Consider the following 24073-nt stretch of genomic DNA (forward strand, 5'->3'; position numbering starts at 1 on the left):
TCTATTAAAGATTTGCAAAATGAAAATCCCTGTATTTAGAGAGTGAACCTCTAAACTCAACAGTCTCTTTGGCCTTGAAGGACATGGAGAAAAATGAATCCATTGCTCAAAACCGAATAAAAACTTAATTTCTTGAATCTGATTTTAATTTTCCGGGTAAGTAATATATGTTTAGAATATCCTTCACAGCACCAGTGCCACTGCAGACAAGTAGAAGGCATTCCAGAAAAATGGCAGCCACGTTGAAAAATTCTCAGTAAATATCTTATCCCAATAAATATTTCTCAGTAAATATTTTAAAATAAAACACATACATACATCATCAAGTTTCTATACAGAGTCAGATGATAAAATTACACTTGAGTTGTGCACATATTTTCTTGGGATTAAATTAAACAAACACTAGTTTTGATTGATCCTGGTATTATAGTTGCTAAGAAGTTAAATGCATAAAGCCTTGAATTGGGAGTCAGAAGCTCTGGTGATGTCGCAGCTTGCCACGCCAGCCCCATGAGGAGTGAAAGAGTTGAAAAGAGTCTGTAGGATTCTTACAGTTATTTCATCCAGGCACATCTGTGCTCCTTCTGATGCCTGCATGGTACAGTCTTCCCCGATATCATGAAAGCTTCTGGTGCGATTGGAGTACCCACAGTTCTAACAGAGTTGGGCTAAGCATCTGAAATAGCAGACAAGCCTTTATAAGTATTGACATTCACATATGCCTGAGAATAGATACAGAAAGGGCTGTATTCCCTAAAGACGTGAATAATTTTAACATTTAAAGAATAAGTCTTAAAGCAGTGTAGGATAGAAGGATACCTGTCCAAAGCCAAGAAAACGGACTTCCTAGTGGTGGTGGCACTTGTCCGAAGCAGTTGCTTGTCCCAGGACAAGCAGTCATGAGCATGACAATGAATACATGGGGGCCCTTCTGACACTGGCAGTGTGGCCAACCCTGTGGAAGTTAGAGCTTCTGCTCCGGAGAGCCAACAGCATGTCAGCCACTGTAGACTTTTACTCTCCACCTTTCCAAGAGAAGCCAAAGAAGCCAAGTAAGAGAGAGAGAAAGAGAGAGACAGAGAGAGGCCATCTCCAGAATCTCACTCCCTTTCCCAAGAGAGGTTACTCAAGATTCTGTTCTCTTGGTGCATCAACATGGAGGTACTTTGGCCAAGGCCTGCAAATGACGACCCTCTTTCTGATTGTGTGAATCAACTCTCGGTTCCCCTACCTTGCATTTCAGTTGATAACTGACTCCATCTCAAAGAACCTCTTGGGATTCAGTGGTAGGCAGTGGCTCCACAGCCTCGCAGAGCTGAGGATGTTCATCTGCTTGTGTATGCACGCAGCCTCCCCAAGAAATACCACAAGCCCCTGACGGGAACAGTCTGTACCCAATGAAAGAAGAGAATAGACAGCTACCCTGCCTCATGGAAAACCTGAGTCAAAACAATCTGGTCAGAAACTATTTGGCTAGTGGAGCGTAGATTTTCTGCTTTTCCTTTGAGATTGGTGGGGAAATTGTCTTTTTTCTTCTTTTTTTCATACTCCTGGGAATATGGGCATGGAGAGTAGTATTTATATTCCTGAAGATGCTCCTTGTTCAGTGGCAACTGAACTTTTGATTTTTTGTGGCGCAAGTTTGTATGTATATGTGAGAAAAAGTGTGTGTGTGTTTGCGGTGGGTGTGCACACACATGCATGGATGCATGTGACAGAGGAGCGTGAAAGAATCATCTACATTTTTAAATTGCATCCAAGCCAGGCTGGGTAGGCAGGGAAGCAGAATTCCAAGTAGACATGATTATTGAGACTGAGTGTATTCACTTCTGACAGGGGACAGCGTCAAGTTGAAGTAAAAGTCCATAGCGCGCCCGTGTGCTTCATCTGTAAAAGGAACAGCTGGCAGCTATGTTAAATGAGCTCATGCTAGACTATGCCACTGTAACAAGCCGTCCCCCAAGTTGTAGTGGCATAAAGCAATAGAAGTTTATTTCTTGCTAACATTACATGTAGGCAGCTGCTCTGCTGTGGCTTTGTTCCTTGTTGTCATCCAGGACCCAGGCTGAAGGGATAGCCTGTCGGAGACATCCTGGTCTCATAGTAAAGGGAAGGGTAGGAGAGCTGGCAGAACAAGTGATGGCTCTTGAAGAGTTTTGCTTCAAACTCACATACTTCTGCCCACATTTCATTGGCCAGTGTGGGTCACATGGCCAAGCCAGACATCAGTGGGATGGGAAGTACATGCTTTCCAGTTGGAGGAGAACTGCAAGTTACATGGCAGCGGGAAAGAGTAGGGACTCATCGGGAACATATAAGATTGTGTGTGTGTGTGTGTGTTTTCATTATAAATTTATAATTATACGAAATATATCATTTTCACTTAGAATTTTAAATTTATAATTATATAAAATTTATGTATAATTCATATTAAATACATAAAATATATTTTTAATTTATAATTATATAAAACAAATAAATAATAATTAATAAATGATATAGACATATATAATATGATTTCCTGAAAAAGAGTGTTAAAAACAATCCTTGAGTAATGAAGACTAGACCTACTGCTTAGGTATGGAATTTGCTTGATTCTTTTTCACTCTAACAGAAATTACTTTTAAGTGGCTAGATTTGCTGTGAAACCAGCTCGCAGAAGATACCTCACAGTCCCTGAGAATAAGGCTGGTGTTAAGGACTGGTGATGAAATAGTGTATCTCGGTATGCCTGAAACTCCCGCTTTCAGGAAGAAGGTACCCATGAGCACAGCCATGAATCTCCATCTTGACTGAGTACAGCTAGGTGTCCTGGGGCTGTACACATTTTCCTGGTTTCTTTCTTTTATAGGTACGTGTTAGCTGACTGCAAGGTATTTTTCTACACATCAAAGAAACAGTTGCCTTAAGTAATGGAGAGATAAAATGTGTGTTTATCACTTGGTTCACTGATACGAATATTTAGAGATTAATCATCTTAAATTTATTCTGAATAACCTGTACTTTGACTCTGTTAGTAACTTAGAATATCATGGAGAGAAAATATTATGCAGATTAGAAAAGAATTGTATTTGGTATACATTTAAGACTTATTTAGGCCTTTTACACATTACAATAAATATATTATATAACTCAAAGAAGCAAAAAGATGTATCCTGCTGCCATGACACGGGATCTAAATCAAAGCCTGTTGTTACTGCAAAACTTGACGTTCCCTCCTGAACCTGTGATTAGGGTTACAAAGTCCTCCTGGGGGAGGGGTGCATGGTCCTGTATACTATTAATGCTTACATCATTCGTGTCCATGTATGGATGCGATGGATACTCTGGCGTTGGTTTTAACAAATCTGGCCTAGTGTATGGCCAAATAAACACAGCTTCGGTAAACAGGGGCTTCACTTGAGAAATTCCATCTGAAGACAAAGGAATCGTTTGTCTGAAGAAGTTCGTTAATAGTGAAGCTAACTCAGCCGTATAAACCATCCTAAGCCAACAACCATGTGCCTTTCGAAACGTTAATACCTTGGATCTACTTTAATAGTGATAATTGCATCCATTGCAGACATCCTGAGGTGGCTGAGTCACCCATAATCTTCCAGAAGCAGGGTACCCACCATGTCAGCCAGTTTAAATGCAAAAACAAAACACTGTTCTCAAGCCTACATTTCTGAGTCACATGGAGAGCCATGATGTCTTTTTCTCTTACTTCTCTTGAGTACTTTTAATGAACATTTAAGAAAGAAGACCTACTTAAATTGGAGCCAGTTTGTCCATCAAAATTCTAGGAGATTTGTAAGAACAACATAAATACATATGCCTTAAACTTCCCACGGTAAACCTGGTTTCTTCTAGCCAGCTAATTTTCTGATGATAATGACATTTAATTTGGCCCTAATTTGAATTTTTGGTCATTTAGAAAGGATAGTATCCCCTTGGGTTAACTGTGGGAAAAAGTGTTTGCTGTGCCAAAAATAAGGTAAACCAAAATGTACTGAAAATGCTTAGCTAGGAGAACACACTGTTCCAAGCACTCTAGAAACACCAGTTCAAAAATTCAATGAATTTGTAACGTGAAGGCAGGCCTGCAGACCTGGGCAGCAAACGTGCTGCGCTCACCCTGCCTCCTTACTTGACTGAGGCACTCAGAGCCTTGTCCATCTGACTGTACAAACATCACTACATGGTACGTCCTTGAAGAAACAACTTGTAAATCTCTTTTAACTCACATATACTTCCAGCCTTGCCCACAAGCAGACTGTGGTGACCGAGTCCACCTAAACTGTTTCCTCTCGGCTACCTTGATGTTGTCACCCCAGTATGGCAGTATTCAAAAATCAGGTAATTTTTTTTAAAAAGCATTATTCTCAAAATAAAGGAAATTTCCTATTTTTACCGTCGATACCTTGATATGGGAAAATACTCACAGTGTATTTTATTAGATGCAAAAAGTAATCAACCAAAGGGATTACCATGATTCTCATTTTGACAAATAACATGTATTGAATTATGTGTTAGTAATGGGACAAGGGTTGGTTTTTTCTTTCATTATGCCTTTCTGAATTTTTATAACTTTTTAATACTGAGTATGTATAATTAAGAAACATTATAATACTTTTTAAAGCCAGTATCACCGACGACGGTCAGTTTCCACAGTGGCTCTGTTCTCGTGCCCACTGATGTACAGCAACTCAGTTACCCAGTGAGGCAGCTTCCCTCTGCTGGGTCTGTCTCTGGACAGAGGTCCTACCACATTCTAAACATGGAGGAAAGGTAACTGAGGCAAAGTGAGTGACTGTCCCTCAAGTAGAATCACAAATATGTGATGAGAGCATATCGAACACCAAACCATTTTCTGGATTTATTGAGTGAAAAGATTTGCTTGGTTTCATGCAGGTCAAGCTGCCAGTTGAAAAACTGGATAGTTCCCTTTTCATCCAGTTGATTTCAGCTCCCAGACAACTATTGACTTAAGATCCCAAAGTTCTTTGGTCTCCTTGAACTTAGGGGAGTGGAGTGCTCTTAAAGATCAGATTACAAAAGTTCTACTGAAAACCTATCATGTTCTGGAGCCAAACAGATTGAGTTTTCTCCAGTAACATAATGCAATAACCACGGTAGAAATCAGTAGGCCAGTATGTCAAGGGCATTGTCTGGTCCCTCCCCACACTCAGATTTGCTGGAGAAGGTTGCTGCTTTGCCCTGTAGCCCTGGAGCTGCCACAAGGCCAGGCATAGGCTGCAAATGGAGAATAAACAGAAGTGTTGACATGTGATTTGAATGTCCCTTAAAGCTTTTATGTCACTTTGTGCTGGCTAGCAAAAAGGTCAGTGAAAAAGAAATTTTCACTCTCTCCTCAGATGTCACTTAAATCTCATTAGGTAGATCTTTGTGAAATGATGATACTGGCAATAATGATTCCTTCTAAATTCTCTAGTCATTTGGCCATCGCGTGGGTAATATGTCTTGAGGAAAATGTTAGCATTTGACTGATAGGTGTTAGTAGGGGCTGTGGAAAAAATCAGGAGAAATTGTAAGGTTCATTTTTTCTCCAACTTAATTTGACGGGCAAAGTCAAATTTGATAGTAGTTAATTACACTAAGTGGTTTAAAAAAAAAAGCTTGTTTTGCCCTTAAATTGAGGTATGACGAGGAGGGGGAATGTGTTTGGGAGACATTTCAGAAACAGAAAGCAAGTTGGGTGTGGGGAGTGATGGCAGGAAACTGTCCACCGTGACTGTGATGTGGCTTCTTCTCACTTATTATTGACTAATTGCAGTTCTTGTTGTCTTTTGCCTCAGAGACTTAAAATGCCTACACATTTTTAAAAAATCAGCTTATTTGAAGGTTGAGTTAGCAGGGTTCTACTTAAGATTTGATTATTTATGTTTATGTACAGGTAGAGTTTCAGTTCATTATCTGTGTTGCTCTTGTGAAAAAACAAAACGAAGTTATCTAGAGAGCTTTTTAAATAAAATCTCCCTATTCCACTGAGCAACCAGAGTCTTACTTCCAAAAGGAGTCTTTCTGTAACGACCCCTGTGCCCACCTGTCCTTCTTAGCCCAGTATCTGGTGGAGCGGACGCCCTTTCACAAGCTCGCGTCCTGCTCTCCTTTGAGCTTCCTGTGTGGCAGAGCGCCTGCCTTCCAGGTCTCCCCGCTGTGTTCTTCATGCTGTCTCTCTCGGGCTCTCCTGCTTGATGCCATATTTCAGTAACAGTCAAAGTAATAAGAAAAGGAAAGATGCATACTATTCATGTCGTTCGTGTGACAGAATTCTGTGCTGCTCTCTAAGACTTGCTGACTCTTAACTGTTTAGAACATGTCTAGAAATTACATATTTTCTCATCACTAGCCACTGTATTATATTGAAGTAGAAAGAAAATCTGAAGCTTGAAAGTTTAGAAGGCAACAGCCTGTCTCTGACTCGGGAGTAACACACCAAGTTTCCTCCACGTGACAGTCAGCATGTGCATTTCCTACTTCCCTAAAATAATTGCACAGTTATCAAAATGGAAGCCTTCACATCAGGACTCTCAAACGAGTGCTAAGTACAACTTTTGAGACATTACAATAATTCCCCTTTGTACCTTCCAAAGGGAAAGCCCAAGTTGGTCAGTTCAGTACAATCCAGCCAATTCATTTTGAAACTGCACTTCACTCACCCCTTCTCACAGAAATGCTTTCCAAGGCTTTTATTTCCAGCTCGGTGCCCCAGATCTTTCTGAATGATGCGTACAAGGCAGGAATGTGTACCTATCAGGTCTGTGCTGATAGCAATTATGTAAAAAACCCTCACGTCAGAGAAAAAAACTCAAGATTTAGAAATTGTCCATCTCTGGAGTGACAGTGGATGAGGAGATGCCAGAAGAAGCAGGGACTCTGGGACAGGGGCCCCCACAGGCTCTGGGTGCCTGGATCTCAACCCGTATCCAACCACATCAGTGGGACGAGCTGTAGGCTTTTGCTCTTCCCTTTGGAGCCTGTGTGATGGTCTGGCCTTTGGTCTGTTTTCCTACCGTAGACCAGGTGGCTCGGTCACATTGAACATTATGTTGCACAGACATTGAGCTTTCCACGTAGATTGCAGTCTTTGGCCCACAGCTGATGTTAGCGTGGATCGTTTTTGTGCAGTGATTCCAAGAACACCCTGTACTCTCGGATGTTGGCTACAGAGAAAAATGAACGTCAGAATAAATGGAAATACAGTGACCTGACCGGGCTCCCTCCCACCAGCAGAAGAAGGGGCCTGGGTAGAGACCTGTTATAATCGGCTGTTTCACTCTGTTTGGAGAAACTGAACTTTTGACAGATGAACTTCTTTTCCCTTGCATGTGTATTTATCTAACAGAATTGTGGTTGGGAAGTGATCCAGGATTCACAAGGTCAAAAACTGACCTGGTTCACATACTGTAGACTGCCCCCGTCTTCCTCCATGGCTTCTCCAAGCAGGTGGTCCCATGCACTCTTGGTATGTCCACACCAAAAATGGTCACCTGAAGGACACATCAACCTCTTGGGTCTGGCCCTCTGAGATTCTAGCAGCCACATCAAACACGTATCTCAGTTTCAGATAATCACCTTTACTCTTCCATGCTGCACACTGCATCCTGAAATCATTCCAGTGTGCTTGGCGAATGAACATCTTATTAGAAGGCCTTTGGAATTAAAGCCATTAGTAAAATTAAAGAAAAAATAAAACATTGGATTTTTGTAATAATGGAAGAGTTTTCTTTCTTCATGAGAAAGTAGGATTTTCACAGTCTGCCCAGATATTCGTTCTTTCATTATCCCAAGAGTGAAAGAATAAAGGAATGTAGAATACATAGTCTTAGCTTTATCTTTGAAGGTTTAAAAAATTTTATTTAAAAAATCACAAGTATTTCCTCCTTCTCCCTAGTCCCCTGGTTCCCTGGTGTATAAATAAGACAGTTTTCCCTGCCTGAAACTCTGCCTTTGTGTTCTGTAATCTGTGGTTTTGTTATTATCCAAATACTCATGGATCGACGTAGAAGATTATCTTAGCAGACACGTAACTAGTAGCTTTGTGATACCTGCTCATTTTACACCCGTTTCTGGGCAGGCCTACTTACATGGACTTAGGGGAGGACGATTTTGCTTTGTAATAACCTGTACAGTGCGCACCAGCTTCTCATTGATTGAGGAGGTAGAGGCCCGGTGGGTGGCCATTGGACTCATGCATTTCCCTTTCTTGTCTGTTTCAGAAATCGAGGCGAAGGAGGCATGCGACTGGCTGCGTGCCGCCGGGTTCCCGCAGTACGCTCAGTTATACGAGGGTAGGTGGGGCTTCTCTTCACTCTTCACAAAGAGAATAAACTCAAAATATATCTTGTGCTGTGTTTTGACTTCCACGTCTTTCCTCAACCATTATTTCTTAGCTTTCTCCTTCCTTCCACCTTTGCAATGCCCAGGGCTTCTACTGATGCCAGTTTAGAAAGAAAGGAGGATTGCGTCCCAAGTCTGCTTCCTTTTCTCCCTTCTCTTCTTTTTGCTCTGCACTTCCTGCTTCTGATCTGTTTACCGCTGACCCCAACTCCCGGTTCCTCCCAGTGTTCTGCCATCAGCCGCTTTTCTGCACTTCCTTCCTTATTCCTTTTCTTGTTTTTTCTTCACTGCTCTCAGTTTTCTGAAAGATACAGCAAACTAATTGCTGATAAATTTCCTAGAAATCACAAAACGAATTGCCTTGAGACTTTTCTTTAGTTCTGTTTACTTTACATGAAAATGTTTAAGATGTGACATGGAGGGCTTTGAGTAAGTGGGCTTTTTTTTGAGGGCTTTTTCAGGGCTTTGAGTAAGTGCTTTCATTGCCAGCATCACACTTCTTTTCGCTGATGTTTTATTTGACAGTTAATGAACTTACTCACCTATATTTTACTTATACCTAAAATGATAACCAAAGCATCCACTCTTGGATAGTCCTAATATGTAGTGAACAAGTTGGGATCCCAACAGTAAGCAGATGGCACACTCAGAACAACCCGAGGAGGATTTATTTTTAAAGGTGTTCATTATAAAGATGTGGGCAGGGCGTAGGAAACCACGAGGAACAAACAGTACAGGAGCCCAGAGCTTGTAGCAGCAGAGCTGTCACCACCCTAGGCCCAAAGCCATAAAAGGAGGGAGAAGATGCCAGAACCCGGAAGGAGAGAGATCTTGCAGCAGATCCTAGGAGTAGAGGACACAGCTGGTGATGGGCAGCCTCTCAGGAGGGTAAATTCCCTGACCTTACACTCCTTCCTCCCTCTGTCTCCAGCCAGGGCTTCGCACTGGCCAAACACAAAAGAAAGCAGAGGACATGGGTTCATCCCCTTGAATGCCGTCCACAAAAGTGATCCTGGGGCACAAAGCAGGATACAGAAAAGTGGAGAGTGGGTCTGTAGGGCCAAATAGAGGGTATCTGGTACCCTAGACAGTGTAGACTTCTCTTCCTGGTGGCATACAGTTCATGTAGGATGGAGAGAATCAGCACAATTAACCTTTACTCGCTGGTGAATCTCCTCCACTCACCCAGAAGCTCAGTTTTATATTTTAAAAACAAGCAAACAAACAAAAACCCTTCTATTCTCTCACTTAAATTCTGTGGGAATAGAGAAGAGCTTATCTTGCAATGTGCTTTGAAGTCTGAAATTTCTGATAAAACCATTCATAGACTCATAGCCTTTTAGACAAGGAGGACAGTCTTATAGTTTGGATTTAAGCAACCCTTATTTCCACCCCCACCACCAATTTACTGATTATGAGAGAGAGGCCCAAAAAGGTTGACTTTTCCAGGATTATAAGATGGAAGACTCAGAATTTTAATTTCAGTTTCTTGAGCCTTCATGTAATAGATTTTCTACCTTAATATGCACTCTCTTTGTAAACACAAAATACTATGCAATTTAAGTGTGGAGTCCATAAATGACAAAGAGGTGGATTCCTCATAAGCAAAATGGGCCTGTCGGATTGTGTTTCAGCCGTATGTATTTAATAAATATAATGAGAGCAAATACTTATATAGAGCTCACTATGTGCCAGATAATGTTCAAAGTACTGTATATATACTGTTCACTCAATATTCACAGCACCTTAGGGTAGGTATTATAATTACCTTCATCCCCACTTTACAGATGAGGAAACAGAGGTCCACAGCCTACAGATAGTGAGTAGCAGAGCCAGGACAGAAAGCCAGAGCAGCTGGGCTTCCGTGTCTGTGTTCCTCACGGCTGCACACAGCTCCCTCTCTAGCAGAGCGAGACAGTCCTCATTCTGGCACCATCTGGAATTCACTCACACTACTTTTTTTCACCATAAGAGGAATTGTTTCTTTCCAACTCACAATAAGAAATCCGATACCCTTAGATTTATTATGATTAGCAAGTGCCAAATAAAAGATGAGAAAGAGAGAAAACGGCAGGATAATGATGAGACCAGCGCTGTCTGTTGGATTTGACTGTGGCCTCTGTTCCAATGGTCTCGAGTTTTACCTCCACAAATGAGGTACCAAAAATTAACACTGGGACCTGTGCCCATGACCTCCGAAGCTGGCCTGAATAGTCTGTGGGAGAAAAGGCATGGTGTTGGAATTTCTCCCCTTTTTCGGATAGAATCAACTGAGTATTTTGCTGATACTCAGAACGACTCAGGACTTTGCTACAAAATGAAATACCTGAGGCCACTGAACTTTGGGTATTTCTGGAAACTTTTTTTCCTGAGGGAAAAAAAAAAAGAATCTGCCAAACCAAGTATTGACGTCAGCAACCTGCACCTTAGGTGGACAGTGGGAGTTTAAAGGCTCTTCATTCAGGAAATGTCTGTGACAGTGATGAGCTATCAAAATGCAGGCACTGAGCATTCAGTCTTATCCAAGGTCAAGCTCTTGGTTATTTTCATATTTCACACTTCTTTCATACCCTTAAAAGCCTTTTTTGGGGATAAAAATAAAACTGTCTGCTATCTAAACATGACTAACACACCCATCAATGGACAGTAACCTCTTAAAATCCATCTTACGTAAGGGGGAGGGTACAGCTCAAGTCGTAGAGCACATGCTTAGCGTACACAAGGTCCTGGGTTCAATCCCCAGTACCGCCTCCGAGATTGAATAAACCTAATTACCTCCCCCCACCAAAAAATAAAATAAAATAAAATAAAATCAGTCGTATGTGCAGAAATGCAGTGGCCTGAAGTTCCTGGTGCCCCCATTCAGATAAAACAAGGCCCGTAAACTCCTTCGTCTCTCTTTCTCTCTTTCAGATTCACAATTTCCCATCAACATTGTGGCTGTCAAGAACGATCATGATTTTCTTGAAAAGGATCTTGTAGAACCCCTTTACAGGTGAATCGTCTGAAGTATTTTTGCTCCTTTCAGTTGTTCAATGTCTCACAGGTATCACTCTATTGAGAGGCGAGGTCAACAACTCAGTGATTACTCACTGAGCACCTACTGTGTGCCAGGCACAGGCCAGGCTCTAAGTATCCCACAGTGAGCACGGGTTTTGTGGAGCTTAAATCCTAGTAGATTTGTGGAAGCTTCAGACAATAGAAAGAGAGAAGGAAAAGGAAAGAGAGTGAGAGAGAGAAGGCGAGATTATCTCAGTGGTAAGTGCTGTTTTTAAAAATGTAAAACAAGACGAGGCTATGGCGGTGATGGGGGGTGGTTAGCAGGAGGAGGCAGCATGGGGGCCCTGCGTGAGTGGTCAGGGAAGGCTGTGAAGAACTCCGTGAGTGTGTCAAACTCGGCTGTATTTCTTGCAAAGACAGATGATTATATCAGCCAACTGGAACATATGGGCTCACGTAATGGTATTGGCAACCTGGAATGTTTCAGCCTTCATTATGTGATAGATGCTATAGGGAGACAAAGAGATGTATGTGAATAATTCTCTCCCCTCAAAGAATGTATAATCTGGTTGGAGAAATCTAACTGAAGAAATGCAGCATACATGAACAAATAAAACACTTATAACTTGAGTAATAATAAAAGATGCCAATGTAACCGATATTCCTGAACAATTAAATGTGCACAGGAGATTGTACGTGTCTGTAGGAGTTTGAAGTTTCTCCTAACTAAGGCCCTGGAGAGAGGTCAGAGCTGGAGATAAATATTAGTTACAGGAGGTGAGTCATTTTTCCATGGGCCAAACTGACCTTAAAATACAGTCCTCATAACTTGCAGTCCAGCGTTCTTTCTTGGACGTTCTGCATTTGACATAGAAAAGATGGTGGTTTAAGAGGAAAAGTAATACTGAGGAAAACTTTTCTCAAGATGGAAGAGACCAATGTATGTTAAAATTGTGTGCAAATAATCTAAGGCTTACTGAATCTTCAGACATTTATACTTTTGTGTTCATAAGCTGGTCACTCTGTGGTTCCTGCATGAAGAGAAAATAGATTTGCATTAAGAAATGATCTCTGAAAGTTCCAGGAAAACAGTACTGTGGGTTTGCGTAAGCAGTAGAAGAGCAGAGAACTCTTCAAATCACAAATTGCAGGGACCGGCTATTTGGACTCAAACAAGCACAAAATGGCGTTTGTGAGCATTTATGAGAGGAATGGATGGTTTGGTTGTGATTCTTTAAAGGCAGTGAATTGGAAAAGCAGTGTTTTCTCCTCAGCGTGTCTGATGCAAACCCCAGCGTGTCAGAGCTATTCAACCAGCACCTCATTCTGAGTTTTCCCTCTTAGTTTTAACCAATAGTATTTTTACTAGTATGTTGCCATTTTTTAAAAGAAACATTTTTTATTTTTAATTGTATTATATTACATTATATTTTTCCCAGTTTAATTTTCTTGCATACTCATGCATCTTTATTTAATTATCTAATTATGCCTTTTGTTGTTTTCTCCCCAGTTTTAATGAGATATAATTGAGATTCAGCACTGAATACGTTTAAGGTGTAAGCCTGATGATTTGACTTATGTAATCGTGAAATGTTTACCACGACTGGTTTAGTGAACATTCATCATCTCATGTATATACAGCCTTAAAGAAATAGGAAAACAAATTTTTTCCTTTGTGATGCAAATTCTTAGGATAAACTCTCTTCACAACTTTCATATATGACATACAGCAGTGTTAATTATCTTTATCATATTGTACATGACATCTCCAGTACTTATAACTGGGAGTTTGTGCCTTTTGACCACCTTCTTCTAGCTCCCCCTCCCCTCACCACTAGTAGCCACAAAGCTGATCTCTTTTTCTGTAAGTTCGTTTGTTTCAAAGTATAATTGACCTCAACACCATGTTAGTACAACATAGTGATTCTATGTTTCTATGCATTTCAGAATGATCACCCTAATAATAATAAGCCTAGCTGTCATCTATCACTGCACAAAGATATTACATAATCATTTACTATGTTCACCATACGGTACAGCTCATGCCTGTGACTCACTTATTTTGTAGCTCTTCATCTCCCTCACCTATTTCTCTCCTCCCCCCAACCCCTCCCCTCTGGAAACCACCTGTTGGTTTTTTGTATCTATGACTCTGTTTCTATTTAGATATGTTTGTTTATTTGTTTTGTTTTTTAGATTCCACATATAAGTGAAATCATCCCAATTGAATTTTTAAATCTATATTTTCTTTAAACCGAGGTGTCCTGTGTATTTAAAGTAAAATTCACTATTTTCAGTGTACAGTTCTTTGAGTTTTGACAAATGCCTCCAATCATGTAACTATCACCACAACCAAGACGTAGAACTGCTCCCTCACCTAAAAAAAAACCCTCCTGTTCACCTTTGTCATCAACCTCTCCCCCTACTTCCAACCCCTGGCAGCCACTGATCTGGGTTTTGTACCTGTAGTTTTGCCTTTCCCAGAATGCTATATGAGTGAACTCGAACAGTATGCAGCCTTTGGAGTCTGGCTTCATTTCACTTAATGCACCTAAGACTCATCCATGTTGTGTGTATTAATCAATATGATTGATGAACAGTGTTTCATTGTGTGGATATACTACTGTTTGTCTATCCATTCACTGACTGAAGGACATTTGAGTTGTCACCACTTTGGGTGGCTATAAAGCCACTATAAATATTCATATTCAAGCTTTTGTGTGAGCATAAGTGTTCATTTCTTTTGAGTAAATTCCTAGGCATGGGATTGTGGGGTGCATATGATAAGCTTATTGTAACTTTATAAAGAACTACCAAACTTTTCCAAAGTGGCCATACCATTTTGTGTTCCCACCAACAGTGTATGAGAGTACAGCTGCTCTACATCTTTGTCAGTACTTGTTATTGTCAGTTTTTGTTTTGTTTAGTTTTTAACCATTCTAACAGGTGTCTAGTGTTACCGCATTGTGATTTAAATTTGCATGTCCTTAATGAGTAATGATGTTGAATGTCTTTTCCGGTGCTCATTTGCCATTCATTTATCTTCTTCGGTAGAGTGTCTGTTCAAGCCTTTTGCCTATTTTAAAAACTTAACTGTTTGTTTTCTTATGGAGTTTTGAGAGTTCTTTATATGTTCTAGATGTAAGTTCTTTGTTAGATATGTGTTTTGTAAATATTTTCTGCCAGACTGTTTTTTCAACCTCTTAACAGTGTCTTTCACACAACAAAAGTTTTTCATTTTATTGAAGTCCAATTTATCAATTCGTTCATGTTTTTAATGTCATACCCAAGAAAATTTTCCTAACATAAGGTCACAACCATTTTCTTCTTTGTTTTTCTTCTAGAAGTTTTAGTTTTATGTTTTACATGTAGCTTGATGATCTATTTCAAGTTAATTTTTTATAAGGTACAAAGTATGGGTCAAGATTCATTTTTTTGCATATCAATATCCCATTGGTTGAGCCTCATACTGAAAATAATGCTTTCTTCATTGAGTTGCCTTTGCACTTATATTGTAAATCAACTGACCACATAACACGTAAGTCTATTTCTAGAGTCTCTATTCTGTTCCATTTATCCATGTATCTATTCTTTAATCAATATGGTGCTTGATTACTTAGCTTTGTGGATGCCTTGGAATCCAATAGTTGAGTCCTCCAACTTTGTTCCTTTTTGCCAGTATTGTTTTGGCTAGTCTAGTTCCTCTGCTTTTTCATATAAATTTAGAAACAACTTGTCAACATCTGTTTTAAAAATCCTGTGGGAGTATTGATTTGTATTATGTTGACTCTATAGATCAGTTTGGGAAGAACTGATATCTTAACAGTTTTGAGTCTTCTGATTCATGAAGATAGTAGCTGTCTCTTTTTATTTAGGTCTCTTTTGATTTTTTTTAACCCTGACTTGTAGTTTTCAGCATGTGGATAATCCACATCTTGAAAGTAATTAAGAATTTCATGTTTTGAGGTGCTATTGTAAATAGTACTGTTTTTTATTGTTTCAATTTCCAGTTGTTCATTGCTAGCGTATGATTTTTTGTACATTGTTCATTTGCATTCTGCAATCTTTCTAAACTCACTCATTTGTTCTAGTAGCTCACTCACAGATTCTTAAAATTTTATTTTAAAGTATAAATCAGGGATTACTTTATAAACCAAAAATAAAATTCCATTACATATTTTTAAATCAGGGTTGCAAGAGCAAACATTGTCTCTCTGCAGTTCTGTGCATTGGATGAATACGTGGCTGAGTGGGCCAAGCTTTGACTCTCAAACGTGTGGGTGGTAAATCCTTATCTCCTCACTGCTGCCTGTGAGATCTGAGGTGCCTCAACTAAGTTTTGAACTTTTCCATCAGGGTCTACTTTTTTAAAATAGCCTCTCAGACATGTTACAGAGACGAGCCAGCACAGAAATCATTTTGAGATATAAGATTCTAAATGATAATACTAGTGTTAGCCAGAAAAATCAGGACGCCTTCTCTTGTGAAGCCCATGACCCATCTCTGACAGCCCCTAGCAGGGTCGGTACAGACATGCCTCGAAGGGCCTTACTGCAGAAGCACGTGGGAACACACCACCACCAGACACCGCAGTGCTCCTGACAAAGGCCCAACTTGCATAAAAATGGTTAGAGTGGCAGGAGGCTGTTATAACTGGAATAATTCTTAGGATGGCTATGTCTCCAAAAATATTATGAAATAAGAAAAGCATTTGGCTGGAGGTGTGCAAGCTGAGATTCTCCAGCTGGAGGAGCAGTGGGTAGAACAGAAGCCAAAAGACTAGTCCCAGCGGGTGGATCAAAGGAAGCAGGCAGGATAGACAGGCAGAGATGGAGGTGGCTGGGCTAAAGGGAACCTGCACGGAGTTTCTTTGCCTTCCCTACGAGTTCCCTGAAGATACAGATTTCCCAAAAGCAGGCAGAAGGAAGACCTCTAGCCTGAGGAGAATGACAGCACTTTTAAAACTTTGACATTGATGAGCGGTTAATTAGACCCTCACCCACTCACATGGCATGTGATGATTGATGCCTGGAGAGCAGTAAGCAGTTGTGAAGACTTACTTATTTTCTTCCTCGTGCACTGCAGACACCGTGATAGAGCTGGGTCTCGTTTTATTTTTAAAGCTTTGTGGGCTCTACATTTCCCCTGCATATTGAAATGCAAAGCTAATGCAGGATCCTAAAGGGAACCATATAGAGCCAGAGGGCAGGTAGCTTCTGCCAGGTAGACAAATGAAGACAAGAGAGCTGAAGGTGTCCTACAAATGTTACCCACAAGAATTTTACTCACCTTTGGTTTCTCTGCTGTGTAGACAGACAATTCATGTCCTTGGTCCCAATTTACCCTTAGGGAGTTGCTGAATAATGTCAACTTTTTATTGGCCTGGAGAAATAGATTGTATTAAGGTGGCAGGGAGGACCCACACCTGGCTGGGAATATATGGATGTGTAGTTTTCACTTTCAGGTCTTGGAAATCGGGCAGGTTTGCTGTCTTTGGTGAAGGTATAAACCTCCGAATGGTGACCACGCCTCACTGTTTCTTCTGCAACTCTGGCCGCGCCCACGAGCAGTGGGCATCTGTAAATATCTGTTTCTGCAAGTCAGAATAGCACACTCTCTGTTTTAGTAACCACAGTTATAACTCTGGGTTGATGTTTTTGATTCAATTATTGATTGAAAAATATCTTCCTCTGTGAATAATGAAAAGCTAATTGCAAAGCTAAGTACCTGGATGAACTAACTGAAACTGTAACTACACCAGAAAATGCAGGTGTAGCCAAGGTGTCACAATACCTTGCAAAGCCTGTCACCTTTAAGGCAAATTGCAGTAAATCAAAGCTCTCGAATGAGGTTCTTAAGAAGTAACATCGACTAGCGTTTTGGTTTGAGATATTTGCTCAGACTGCTAACATAGGGCCTCGAGGCCTGAAATGATCTCTGAATTTCTAATTTAATGTTAGACCTGCCTAACTTATGTCGCTAGTAAATACTGATTAACTACAACACGTATAAAACAAGGGCATTCACCTTGTTAAGTACTGTTTCATGGGGATATAGAATTGATTTTGATTATAGTTCATCTGTCACTGCCCTTTTTATTTAAAAGGATAACTAATGACAGTGATTACTGGGAGGGGTGGGGAAAAGGGGAAGAGAGAGTGCTGATGAAATGATTTTTACAACTTACCTCTACACACAAAGACACAGATTTGATTTGAGTATGTTAAATAACAGTAACAATATTAAATGATGGTAGTCTATGAAAACTGAAAATATACTTTATTTTCCCTCTAACAATATCACAGAAAATATTCAATATTATACGTTGTATTATGTTATATAATAATATGTGACAACTGACTGGACAACTGTGGACAGTCATTGGGAGAAGGATGTAAGGGTTTGCATGATAATCCCGGTTGCTTCCACCTTAGAAATTCTGAGTCTATAAATAAATACAAATTCCAATAGGCAGTGATTTCATTTCTTTAGAACACAAAGTGCTCACCAAGCACTACTCTAAGCATTTTATAAATACTCATTTAATTCTCGTAACAAGCCTAGAAGATAGGCCGTAACATCTTTCCCACTTTACAGACGAGGAAACGGAGACACAGAGGTAAGAAATAACAACGCTAGGATTCAGAGCCACACGGGCTGCTGCTGCAGTTTCCAGAGAGAGCTTCAGTCTTTTTGTGAAACACAATTTGGAGGGGTTTTCATGTCTTCCTTTGAAGGTAATTCTTCCCAAGATGTTTGTGTTGCCTTGTGATTTTATGAATTTAACTTCTAAGTCCCAAGGTTAGAAATTCCGGTTGCATTGGTGCCTTCATAGGCCTCCACATTAAAAAATAATAATAATTGAAGTAAGGGTTTAAAGCACACTTTGTTCTTTTGCAAAGAAATTAGAACTGATGTACTGTCGGGAGCAGTGCTTTGTCACCTGTCCTTTCAGCTCAAGCCACCCAGGCTGCCCCTTGAGGGCGTCTCTGTGCTGTGGAGACAGAGAAGGCGGAGTCCTCCCTCAAGATCTCAGGCTAGTGCTGCGGTTCGCATTCTGCCCCGTCTCAAGGTCTGGGAACATTTTTGCTTGTCACAGCTGGGGCGATGCTGCTGGCATCTAACGAGTAGAGGCTGCTAAACCTCCCACGACACATAAAGTAACTCCTCACAGCAAGGAATTATCTGGCCCCAAATGCCCATGGTGCCTAGGCTAAGAAATTAGTAAATTATGATTTACTTGGACAAATGGTATGATTGCTTAAAGTACAGATGCAGGACAGCTAAGGGGGAAAGGGCTTCAGGAGAGCTTCCTGGAAAAATGACTCTGAAAGGCCAGTAAGAATGACCAAGACGAGAACACATGAGATTTTGATGTGGTTATTTTGAACTTTCACTTTTCTCTTAAACTAATTTAAAGTGCAGGAAAGGCATCTTCATCCCCACCCCCACCCTCGCCCACCAACCTCACCCCAAGGTAGCCTGTATAGAATGGGGGCAGCCCTGGGGTACAGACACATGCAGACATATTAGGGTCAAAGATAGAGGATTTCTCACATATATATAAATTTGTATGAAAAACATCCATCTTTATATTTTTAAATGGCCTCTTATGTAACCTTTTCCAACCAGCTACTCAAAATGACTTCAGGAAGAATACACAAGAAATTACAAAATAAGACAGTGGGAAGTAAGAGAAGGCGTGAATGTTATTCACTTCTCTCTGTATATGTTTTTAGATATTTGTATTGCATTATGAAAAACATTAGCAATTTTTTTAAGATGGCTTGCCTTGCCACGTAAATAATAGATGACAAGGGTTACCATTTAACGAGTGTTTACTATGTGTTAACTAGCGTACTAAGCTCTTGACAGTGATCTCATTTAATTTTTATGAGAACCTATGAATAACAGGTGTTATTATTATTGTTATTGTTTGTTCAAAATTCAGGGTGACCAGACTCCTGCTGGTTTGAGCAGCTGGGTGGTGGTGATGCCTTTCCTTGAGTCGGAGGGGAGGCGAGGGGAGTCCGGCCAGGGTCTGAGGAGGATAAGGTGTGAGGGGCTTAGGCGCCAGGGGGCCAGTGCCAGGTGGAATTGTCCAGTGTGCAGTTGGGGGTGAGGATCTGGAGCTGGACGGGGACCTCAGCTGCAGACAGAGATGTAAAGTCATCATCATCTGAAGGTATAAAGGTCCTGAGAGTGAGCCAGGTCACCCGGAGACAGTAAAGAGAGTGCGAGAGAAGAGGTCCAGGACTGACCGCGGGGACGAGTCTGCGAGTCTGCGGGGCAGGCAGGGGAGGAGCGGAGAGACGCCCCTCAGTGCCAGGGAGTGAGTGTTGCCTCCTATTATCCAATCCCCCTGCCGCCCCGGGGCTGTTTGTGCTTTCTTTGCATTTTTGAACCTTTCTCAGAAATCTCTGGTGTGACCCTTGCTTCCACTTGGACTAATTCTCAGTAGAGGAATTATCTCAATTAGATGCAGTTGTGGTGAACAGTTAAAAAGCTAAGGGTGCCCCATCTGACTTCTCCAATATAGGCATGTGTGAGTTTAAACTCTGTCTGAAATTCCACAAACTAAAGAAGCCCAAGAAAACGTGGGCTTTCTGTTTTTAGCCCTTTACTTTGGGGTCACTGTGGCAGCTGTCCTTTATTGATTTGCCGAGGGAGCTTACACCCTTCCCCCAAGCCCTCATCATTAGGGCCTATCACTTATCTAAGATTATTTTCTGTGGGTGTAATGTACCACACGGTGACTGTAGCTAACAACACTCTATTGTATATTTGAAAGTTGCCAAGTAGATCTTAAAAGTTCTCATCATAAGAAAAAAATGAGTAACTATGTATGGCGATGGATGCTAACTAACTTACTGTGGTGATCATTTTGCAATATATACAGATATCAAATCTTAACGTTGTACACCTTAAACTTACACAATGTCAGTTTTTATCTCAATTAAAAATATGTAGTATACAAGTCCCACAGTGCCACACGTACGTCCTCTCCCCCTGTGACATATCCATGTTCTACTTCATTTTCTTTGCATAGCGAGATCAGTCCACACTTAACCGTTTCTCTCGCACGCCTCGGCTGATTTCTAGGGCCAGTTTGTGGGGTTATGGGCTGGAAGAGGGACCGGCGTTCCTGCGGCAGCAGGACCACCGGTGGGCGACCAGCCAGAGTGAGAGGCTCAGCAGCGGGCGGCGTGGCCTCCACTGGCTCAGCTGCGGCGCGGTGACAGCCACTTGTGGACCTCTAAATACATTTTTTTTCCTTCCAGACACCGTAAAACCATCCTCGTGAATGACCCGTGATTTTTGAAAGGTCCCACCGGGCTGATACATCCCGGACTTGTCCGTGCGGCACAGCTCTCCACCCTGCTCCGCAGGGGCTGTTTCGTAAACTCCCGGGCAGCCGGCGAGGCCTTTCCCATGCCCCGCGGAGGGGGGGCCGCTGCTCCCCGGGGCGCTGGCCTCGGACCCCTGGAACAGGTGACTTGTTTCTGACCGTCTTGGAGGGCCACGCCCGGAACACTCCTAGCTAACTGGACTACAGACCTTTCGCCTCTGACGCTTGAGTGGAGGGTGAGAAGTTCAGGCTGCGGGCTTTCTTCAGAATGCCGTGGCAGCGATGAACCCTGCTTGTTTTCCCCTCAAACCTTTGGCAGGAATATTAGAAAACTATCGCGGGAAACTGGCCATTACATTAAGGCAGCGTGGGCGACCTCGTGACCAGCCTAGTCCGGCAGTTTAAATGTGGAATGTGAATCTTAGACACAGAGAAGGAAAGGGCTTCCTGGCTTTCATGTAGGTCAAGTGCAGAGGGGTCTGTATCTGCCCAGGCTCTGGCACAGGGGATGAGGGGAGCTCCTCCGAGTCGGGGCCCGACACCCCCCCCCCCCGCCTCCCTCTGGTCCCCGCACACAGCGTGCTCCCCTGCCCCCAGCCCCCGAGCACGCGCCTGCCCTTCCCTCGCTCCTCCGCCGCCCGAGCTCTGCCGTCCCGGGCGTCCCCGCTGTGCTCTGGGCGGCCTGGGCGCGGCCCGTGCGCACCGACCGCCTCGCTCACTCTGGATGTGGTTAGCTGGGGGCCAGAGAAACTTTCTAGCAGCTCCAGAGTGCTCACTGGTAGGGACTATGTCTCGTTCGGTGGTACGTCATGGGTGCCTGGTGCTCCCTGTGCCAGCAGGAATTTAATACATGTTTGTTAAATTGATCTGTAACCTGGAAGAAAATAACCTGTCAGTTCATGAATTATTTTATTGCTTCTACAGGAGAGAGAATATTGTGTGGTGATAAATTATTCATTTTCTCCTCAAAATACCCTAAATCTCTGTCCTTCTGAGCTAGACCTCTCAGGGATCACTCACAGCCCCACCTTCTACTCAGGCTTCTGCAAAACTGGCCTCGACAACTGCTACATGCAAAAGGCATATTTTAGGTTTTGTATCACTTACTTTTTCTTAACTATTTGATCCAGCTACCCAACCGCCCTCTCCTCTCCGCAATGCTCCGTGGCCTCCAGGTCGCTGCCTGCCGCTGGTTCTGTCGGCCTCCCACACCTCTGACCACACCTTCCCCAGCCTGGCTCCTCCTGCTCCTCCACCCGTGCCCTGCGCGCCACAGTTCCCAGGGCTCTGAATTCTCCCTGGATGACTGGTTTGTGTGTCTTCTGTGTATGTCATCCACATGATGACTATTCTCAAGTGGGCTTGTGTCACAAGGGCCCTTAAAATGTAACGCAGCCCCACATGAGCTCAGCATCTTCCGCATGTCCAGCTCCCGGTCGCTCCCTCTTTCACTGTTTTCTGTGTTTAATGGCACATTGACAAAAGCCTGAAATCTGGAAGTCATCCTCCACTTCTCCCCCTCCCTCAAGCGTCCACATCAATCAGTGGCCGAGCCTTCATCTGCTCTCGCTTCCTTTCTGCTCCTCTTTGCCATCTCTCAGCTAAACGACTGTAACCATCTCCTCCCTGTTCTTCAGTTCATTCTCCACTCTGCTCCCAGTTATGGTTCTCATATGCAGTGGAATTACGTTACTCTCCCAGTATCCTACAGTAGCCCCCCTCTGATTGCCACAGATTGCTCCTAATGTCTTCATTTGGATCCTTCATATCTAGCCCCTGCCTATCTCACCAGTGATTTCCAAGACTAACGCATGCCATTTAGTGATGTTGGCTTTGCCTGTAATTCTTTTAACCTCGGCAGCAAATTTCTCTTAGTCCTTCATAGCCTTGCTCAAATATTGCCTCCTCTGGTAGATTTTGTCCTTACGCATTCAGGGAGTGAACTGCTTATTCTCTTATTCATCATACTTACATCCCACACTGGGCTGTGACATCCGCAAGGGCAGGGACCACATCTTGTTCACCTCTGCGTGCCTAGTCCCTCAACTTGTTCCAGGTACGTGGCACCCACTATTGGATGAACAGATCTCTACCTCTTCTCTTCTTGTTGACTTTCCCACCAGAGCCTCAAGTTTCCCTCTTAAAATGAGACTTCTGACTGCCTCCCCTTCACTAACATGTTAGCCCTTTGGAAGGCTTCTGAGGACAACAGAATAAACTGACAGGCTCTAGTAGCAGTGGGCCTTGTGGCCGGCCCTTCTGAAAGGGTCAGATTGCTGTGCTTATATTAGCACGTAAATCCAGTTTGTCCAGAGCACAAAGTGGACAGTCTTCATCGTGTGTCATGGGTTTCCTCTTTCCATGGGAAAAAAAAAATGGAGAGGGGAAGGACATTGCCATTTATCGACCAGCCTGTGGGAGGTACGTGACATAGGCCGTCATTTTCCAGGCCCTCCTTTGACTCTCCCTAATTAGGCAGGCGCAGAGAAATCACTGGGCAGGGCAGAGTCCTAGCTCTGCTAACAAATGTCTTGTTCCCTTGAGCAAGTGTTTCCCCCGGAGCCTTATTCTCCTCATTTGAAAATAAAAGGGTCAGGCCCCATGGTCCCCAGAGCTTGCCAAGTTCTCATGTTTCCTTAGCAAATATTTACTGTGTGGATTCTCTCTGAGCCAGTGCCTGTGCTGGGCATTTGCAATGCAAATAAGATGCAGCTCTCAGCCTGTCATATTCAGCAAGGAAGAGTAATTCTGTTATTCCGACTACAAGGTCTACTGTGACTATTTGAAGTCAATCACGGATTGGACCTAAGTAGACAAAGTATGTTTAGTTAAAAAAGAAAAGCCTGCTGAGACTATCGTGTATAAAATTTCCTGCTAGGCCTTATGCAGATTAGGAGAATAAATTACGGTTCCTGCCTCAAAAGAGGCTCTAATCCAGCGGAAGGCAGACCATTCATGCAGCAAAGAAAATATGTTTTATAATCAAAATTGTTATTCAGGCAGGAATGGTTTTCCAGGCCACCAGTGTCTGACTGGCCCAGATTATCTGAAGGGTTTTGTATTACTCACTAAATTAGAGGGAAACAAATGCTGATGCTAAATATTTGTTCTAAATGCAGACTGGCTGCAATCAGAGCAGAATTTCTCAGTGGTTTTGATAAAGTGATGTGAGTACTTCTGTTATATGTCATATTCTTTTACCTGAGGCAGCCAGTCCTTAAAGAGGCATTTCCATCTCTCTAGGGTGCGTGTTTCACCCATTTTATATTCTTGGAGAGTCTGGCCATTGTTTACTTTACCTTGTGCAAGGTAAATACGGGCTGACGCTGCACCGTGCTGGGCTTGTCTGCCTGGTTTCAGACCACCTTAAAGAGTGTTTTC

General features: G+C 42.3%; 1 protein-coding gene across 9 annotated transcripts in view; it reads left to right on the forward strand.

Moving 5' to 3' along the window:
* STARD13 (StAR related lipid transfer domain containing 13) overlaps window positions 1-24073 on the forward strand; it is a 455772-nt gene that overhangs the window by 387732 nt on the left and 43967 nt on the right. For 8 of the 9 annotated variants that reach the window (XM_064493212.1, XM_064493214.1, XM_064493213.1 and 5 more), the window contains 2 exons: window positions 8223-8294; window positions 11257-11338. In XM_064493212.1, the coding sequence (XP_064349282.1) occupies window positions 8223-8294; window positions 11257-11338 (154 nt within the window). Of the gene's footprint in view, window positions 1-3132; window positions 4339-8222; window positions 8295-11256; window positions 11339-24073 lie in introns of those variants that run through there. The other variant, XM_064493215.1, reaches the window with a different exon arrangement.

Source organism: Camelus dromedarius, chromosome 13 (assembly GCF_036321535.1).
Source record: "Camelus dromedarius isolate mCamDro1 chromosome 13, mCamDro1.pat, whole genome shotgun sequence".
Taxonomy (NCBI): Eukaryota; Metazoa; Chordata; class Mammalia; order Artiodactyla; family Camelidae; genus Camelus; species Camelus dromedarius.